This window comes from Lupinus angustifolius, unplaced genomic scaffold, assembly GCF_001865875.1.
Source record: "Lupinus angustifolius cultivar Tanjil unplaced genomic scaffold, LupAngTanjil_v1.0 Scaffold_66_22, whole genome shotgun sequence".
NCBI lineage: Eukaryota > Viridiplantae > Streptophyta > Magnoliopsida > Fabales > Fabaceae > Lupinus > Lupinus angustifolius.
The window spans coordinates 26,933-34,371 of NW_017723220.1; the positions used below are offsets into that span (position 1 = coordinate 26,933).

Consider the following 7,439-nt stretch of genomic DNA (forward strand, 5'->3'; position numbering starts at 1 on the left):
AAATTAAATTAAAGGTTTGCAAAATATTGTATTTAATATTTGCTTAATATACAGGTTAAAATTAAATGTGAATATTTTTTTACTAAAATAGAGGATCAAAATGAAGGACAAAATCTTCACTACTGTTTTAACTCTGCACACCATTAATCATTAAACAAGTTTATCTAGGTCAACAATTAAATAAAAGAATATTGTATTCAATTAAATTACCTCAAATTATCTTGTAATCGGGAGAAGAGAATTAAATTAGTTAATGTTATGTGTCATTTTTAAAATGTGTCAAAATTGATTTTTTAAACAAACCTTAAAATTATAAAACGATAAAAGTTTTGAAACAAATGAAAATTTAAAATAATAAAAGATAAATAATGGAGGGAGTAATATATAAAAGGTTTACATTAGAAACATGATAAACACACACTCCCCGGCTCCAACATTAATATTATTATAATGTACTAAAAATAAAACACCCAATATATATTCTACGTGGTAATAATATAATATGGCCTTCCAAATTCCTTGGAAAAAAATTATTCTCCCATAAAATGTGAGTATAGTATTTCAATTTCAACACATATTATTTATTGTAAAGTAAAGAAGTAATTTAGGACAATTTCTACACTTTTAATTGTAATAGAATGATCAAAAGTCTCACAGTTTAGCAATTATAACTACGAGACATAAAATATTAACAGATTTATTCAAAAGTCTGCAATTATACAATTTTACCTTTCTCTATAAAAAAATTAGGTTTACAAAAATACCTAAAAGAAGCAAAAGTCAACAGATAAAAGATTCACAAATTTAGTATAATTTATTGTTTAAAAAATGTTTCCTTATACCGGTTCTCATCTAATATTGAACAGATTTTGTTACACAATAAACGCTATGATAGGAAGACATTAATTCAGTACCGATTCCTTACTTTTATTTTTTATTTTTTGACGTGAATTCAATAATGATTCTTGAAGAAATGGAAAATGAAGTCAATTATGAGCATACAGGATCATGTGTACTTTGAAAAGATTTTTGCTATAAAATACACATGCTCTTCTATTCCTTGCCATTGCCTGCATAGTCTTGCTCCAACTCTTCATCTTAATATTTTAATTTCAGTTTTCTTTCTATTCCTCAGAAATCTTTGTCTTCATTTTACTTATTTCACTATTTTTCTTCATATCCATTTTCTTGCTCTTTTGGAACCTACATTGTGACCAACTAACCATACAACTGAAAATATGTTTTTGGTTTTAAATTTTTTACAATTTTTATCCTTATCTTAGTAGTGTTGATATACATATACATATTGTAAAGAAAAACAATCCAAAATGGTTACTTTTGAGGTTCCAGAGCTAGAGGAGGATATTACAAAGGAGAAACCATACGGTAATATGAAATATGTGGCAGTGATGAAAGCTGAAACTATCAAGAATTTGATCTTTGGAGGGGTGAAGGCTGAGAAATTGAAAGGGTTGTTAAATGATGGTATTAAGGGTGACAAAATCAGGTTCTTCATGATTTCTAGGAAGAAATCATCAAAGTTGAAGGTTTGGACACTTAGAATTTTATGTGTAATGCTACTTTGGACCATTGCAATATATTTCAAAGGCTTTGGAGAAATTCTAACTCCCAGGTTCTTCAACATTCACTCTGCCTTCTCTCTCTCACCTGAAAGTACGTATCTTTCTTGTAATATTACTTATTCATGGCATGTACATTATTTAGAGAAATAAAATATACACTAGAATTAATGAATTAAAGTCACTAACTAGGATTCCTTGTTGAAAATAAGCAATACAGTGTTTTACTTCATTCTTTTCAATACAATGTTCCACTTCATTCTTTTCAATACTATGTAAAGTTGTTGCTATATAATCTAGAGATCATGTTTGAAAACACTATCTCCAACTTATGGAGAAGACTCTTTACAAATACTTGTATGTTCCATTAAAAAATGAAGTTGACTCAAGATCTAGTTCCAATAATAATTGGAGTCATATAAGTTAAGAAATAATACCCTTTATTTTATTCAACTAAAAAACTTCTACAAATAGTAAAAAATTATATCGAAATAATTAATGATATTACTTTCTATTATATTCATAGCTCCTAAGGAATTTGTCTTTTTCTGTCTGTTATTCTGTATTAACTGAAAATCAATTTTATTAGTAGAACACTGAACTTGCACCCAATTGACCAAAATAGACTTTCTGTACCATATGCATCCTCATCTCGTTAATATGTGTACATTATGTTTTTTCAAATGAAGAAGAAAAAAAATCTTGTACATGAATGTCATCAAAGAAGAACAAAAAATAAAATATTTTCTCTACTATTTTCCATGCAGGGATTTATGACAATAATGGGTATCTAATGGTTTCTTCCAATGGAGGATTGAATCAAATGCGAGCAGGAGTAAGCTTTTCACTCATTCATCCTTCACTGTCTTTGCATAATTCTTCCCTGCAATTGTTAACCCTAATTCATATACTTCCCACATAAGCTCTTTGTGTAAGTATTGATTCATGTGCTGCAGATATGTGACATGGTTACCATAGCAAGATATTTGAATGTCACACTAGTAGTTCCTGAACTGGATAATACCTCATTTTGGAATGACCATAGGTATGTGGAACCAGTTCTATTTTTACTTCTATTTTTCTTGCTCTACAAAAGGAATTGAGGTAATGGTAAGGATATTACTTTATTGGGAGTGATCAAATTTATATATTAAAATTATTTTAGTTAAGAATATTACTTTATTGAAAGTGATCAAATTTATATATTTTAAAAGTACATATAAAAACATGTCCTTTAATTTTTTTTAGCAACCATACAGCTACCATTTAGCGTACTACAATATAGAACTATGTAGTCCCACATAAAATTAGTAGAGTATAATATATATATATATTGTCCATGTGAAGATCAATTTATACACATTCAATACATTATTTATCATTCATTTGTATTACTTTTTTTTCAAGTATCACTAAACATAAATAGTAAATGATGCAATAAAAATATATAAAGATCATTCACTTTTACAACATATATTTTTTTTTAAAAAAAATAATAATTGTACTGCTCACAATAATTGATAGTCTACAAGCTAAAAATTGTTCCAAAGTTCTAAAGTGAGTTTGCACATATAACATTGTTTATGCACCATCTCGATCATAGTAATGTGTTGAACCCATGTTTTTATTCTAATAATAAAGTTTTTAAGTTTCACATAATGGTAAAATTATTATTTAGTGAGAATGAGTAATGCAATTTTTTGTGTTAATGAACTTCATTTCTTAATTTGCAAAGAGTGGAGATCCACTTACTCCAACTCTTTATCATAGCTATCAATTCTATAGATATTTAATAGTTTAGATCTATTCACAAATTCAAATCATTAGATTTCCCTATAATTGATGGCTAGGATGTGGAGTAAGTTTAAAAAACTTAATCTTTGAGTAAGTGGATCCCTCCCCATTTGCAAACGAGCCTTAAGCTCATTATATACAAAATACAAAGTTTGACTTAGCTTGGGGAATAAGCAATCTCCTATATTATTTTTGGTACAACCAAGAGTATCCCCTCACCTTTTTGGGTAAGAAATTAATCCCTTTCAAGGTTCGTGGTTGTCTCTCCCAACAAGTGTTATCGTTCTCAAGAATCGAACTCTCGACTTTAGGGATCCAGTGGGGCCTTACACGACTAGATCAATGTCTTGTTGGTAAGGAATCCCCTATATGAAAAGTAATAAATTAAACAAAATCAGGGCTTGGAAATCTGACCAATGTACTCATGCGCCAAATATGATTGTGTCCCTACTGATGCACCAAGGCTTGTCTCTACTACATCACGCCTGGCCAATCTGACTGAGATACTCTGATACGTCATGTCAAGCCAGTCAAGTCTGGCCGAGATATTTTGGTGCACCAAGTCAGACCCATCAGGCCAATCTGACCGAGATGTTCTAATGTGCCAAGCCAGGTCAATCTGACCGTGTAAGACTGATGTGCCATACGAGTCACGATGCCTGAGCTGACAGAGGTACATGAGTCACGATACTAAATCTAACCGTGTGAGGTTGGTCAGGTTGATGCATATGGCTCGTGCCAAGCCACGAGCCAGGCCGTGAGTCAAGTCACTTGTTTTGCTTCCAAGGCTGGTCCATCTTCATGTTGCGTGATCTTCAAGGTATTGTTTGAGGAGTGCTTGGGACTAGGATTTGGCTCCAATAATGAAGTTATAGGTTCAAATTTTCAAAATTATCTCTTCGTTTACTGAGTGAAGTCTCGTGTATTGAGCCGCCCTTTTTAATACATTTTTTAAGCATGGATGCAAAAATGACTCATTCAACATGCTAGGTAGTTATTTAGTTATGTAGCAAAAAGCAAATTACCCATTAAAAATTATGTGATTGTAATGGCAGTCAATTCCAAGATATATTCGATGTAGATTACTTCGTTTCATCTTTGAGAGATGAGGTTCGGATCCTAAGAGAACTTCCTCCCCAACAGAAGAAGAAGGTTGAATCAGAGTCTCTCTATTCCATGCCACCAATTAGTTGGTCTAATATGACATACTACTATAATGTGGTAAGTAACCTTCATGCATAAAGCTACAAATATTAATAGGCATATATGATATATGTTGTTAAATTATAGAAAACTAACTTCAATTATCATATTGGAAAAAAAAACACAGATTCTTCCTCGTATAAAGACATATGAGGTGGTACACTTCACTAAATCTGATGCAAGGCTTGCGAACAATGGAATCCCTGAAGAAGTTCAGAAACTTAGATGCAGAGTGAACTTCCATGCTTTGAGATTCACTCCATCAATTGAGATATTGGCTAAGAAGATTGTTAGGATTCTTAAAGAGAGAGGATCTTTCTTATCACTTCATCTTAGATATGAAATGGACATGATAGCTTTCTCTGGTTGCAATGAAGGTTGTGATGAGGAAGAGATTAATGAGTTAAAAAAAATGAGGTGAGCATCACTATTCACTCTTCAACATAGGAAAAGTAAATTATACCTCTAGTGTTATGTTTTAAATTGTTAACCGGAATATGATTACTGTTTATCCCAATGTATGACCAATGCATACCCAATTGCGGTAGTGAGGTGGTTGCATAGATTGTCAAACCCATAATATTGCGGCCTCAATTTAAAACCATTACTCACACATGACTTTTACCCTTGGCACACATTTTGAACCATTTTAAACTCTTATGTCATATGTATTTTCATACATGCAAAGAGATTTTAAAGCACATTTCTAATGAGTATACTATTGAAAATTATAGGTATTCTTATCCATGGTGGAAAGAGAAGGAGATAAATTCTGAGAAGAAAAGGATAGATGGTTTGTGCCCTCTGACTCCTGAGGAAACTGCACTAACAATGCGTGCATTAGGCATTGATCCCAATATTCAAGTTTATATTGCTGCTGGAGATATATACAAATCAGAGAAAAGAATGGCAACTCTCAAAGAAGCCTTCCCAAATTTGGTTAGTAAACAAAACAATTTTCAAGTCTAAGTAACAATTTCTTCATTTGGTAATTGATCATAAAATGATAATTGGAATTTATTTTATTCATAATGTATTACTTGAATAGGTTAAGAAGGAGACATTACTGGAACCCTCAGAACTTGATCCATTCAGGAATCATTCAAACCAAATGGCAGCATTGGATTATTATGTGTCAATAGAAAGTGATATATTTTTTCCATCATACAAAGGGAACATGGCAAATTTAGTTGAAGGCCACAGAAGGTTTATAAATTATTTTGTGCATTAGTTGGATAGCCATGTAAATAAATAGATAACATTTTTGTGACCATACATTAATTTTATACTTTCAGGTACTTGGGATTCAAGAAGACAATTCTTCTACACAAAAAATTTCTTGTTCAAGTCATAGACCAATACAAAAATGGGACTATAAATTGGAAAGAATTCTCAAGTAAAGTGAAGGAAGCTCATGCTGACCGTGTAGGGAACCCAATTACAAGATCAGTAGTACCAGGGAAACCCAAGGAAGAGGACTATTTCTACACAAACCCTCAAGAGTGCTTGTAAATAGTTGATGTACCATAAGGCTACCTCACATGGAAGCTAAAGATTTTGTCCTCTCTCATGATGGAATTGGAGTGGTATAAATTAATTCTCTATGGATCACAAACATATATGATAAATCAAGTGGGTTTTCCATTTTTTTGTACTTCATGGATTACATACCAGAAGACAAATAAACATATCTGCAGAGTATGTGAAATTGATTGCATAATATGCAATTAAGTATATGTAATTAAATTTGATAATTATGGTATAATACTTTGAGTATTAAATCTATATACTGACAGTATAAAGATGTATACACAGTTAATGTATTATCTACCGTTCATTTGGATTACTTTTTCAGTGCATACATTTTTTTCTCTAATACTTTTAACAATAGGTTGTTTCCCACGAGTAACTCAATGCATCGCCTAGGTGCAGCGTCAAAACAGGAAGGATTGTTGCATAGTTGCCAAAATGTAGTGAAAATAAGCAAGGTTTTCAAATTTGTATGAATGGATGCAGGTAAAAACTAATTATTAATGTAGGATATGATTCAGAACCTAAAATATAGAGAATCTTACATGCAAATTAATTAAAATAGTAGATATAACGATTAGAAGGAGATCGGATTTATTTGTCTACAAGAAACTAATTAAGTGGGTTAGGGAAAACGAGAGAGAATTAGGTGCTTTATGTTTTAAGTTATGCTACAGACAAAATCTAGAAATGAAGTAAATATAATTGTAAATAAAAAATTCAAGAAAAATGTAATACATCTAAAAAATTGCAGATTAAAAGTTAATTGTTATTGATATAATAATAATGTCGAAAACTATTATTTTGCATATTTATATAGGTGTTATTAATATTGTATCAAACTATAATTCTGATGAATAATATTGATATAATGATATAATGGTTCAAATTGATCATTAATTAAATAAATTGCATATTGGTTAAATTATATATCTATATCTATACTATATATAAAGTCAAAAGTTGAAATAACTTTCTTCATGGTGTAATTTTCATTTCTTATTTTGCCCTTTACATTATTTAATTTTTACAAAAAAATTATATAATCCTAAGCAACCACCACCAATACATTAATTAATCACATATCTCACCTTAAATTAAACATTATCATAAACACAAAAAATATAATATAAAGTACACCGAACACAACAAATACATTCTAATTCAAAAAAAGGAAGTATATAAAAATTGAATATGTAGTATAAATATTCGTCGGCAGACACAGAGTGCCTGTACATCTATACTATATATAAAGCCAAAACTTGAAATAACTTTCATCATAGTGTAATTTTCATTTCCTATATTGCCCTTAACATTATTTAATTTTTACAA

The 7,439-nt window shown here is 30.5% G+C and overlaps 1 protein-coding gene across 1 annotated transcript; it reads left to right on the top strand.

Moving 5' to 3' along the window:
• The first annotated feature begins 946 nt into the window (after window positions 1–946).
• LOC109339296 (uncharacterized protein At1g04910-like) lies at window positions 947–6,334 on the top strand. Its single transcript, XM_019576712.1, has 9 exons — window positions 947–1,674; window positions 2,348–2,415; window positions 2,537–2,625; window positions 4,430–4,595; window positions 4,705–4,994; window positions 5,312–5,516; window positions 5,626–5,783; window positions 5,873–6,117; window positions 6,179–6,334. The coding sequence occupies exons 1-8, from the start codon at window positions 1,329–1,331 to the stop codon at window positions 6,087–6,089; spliced, it is 1,539 nt and encodes a 512-aa protein (XP_019432257.1). The 5' UTR covers window positions 947–1,328; the 3' UTR covers window positions 6,090–6,117; window positions 6,179–6,334.
• The last annotated feature ends 1,105 nt before the right edge of the window (window positions 6,335–7,439 follow it).

Bases quoted from the DNA above. Each gene is read 5' to 3' on its own strand.
- LOC109339296 (XM_019576712.1), top strand. From the start codon at position 1,329: ATGGTTACTTTTGAGGTTCCAGAGCTAGAGGAGGATATTACAAAGGAG. The intron at 4,995-5,311 runs GTGAGCATCACT...TGAAAATTATAG, and splicing joins AATGAGTTAAAAAAAATGAG to GTATTCTTATCCATGGTGGA. The intron at 5,784-5,872 runs GTTTATAAATTA...TTATACTTTCAG, and splicing joins TTAGTTGAAGGCCACAGAAG to GTACTTGGGATTCAAGAAGA.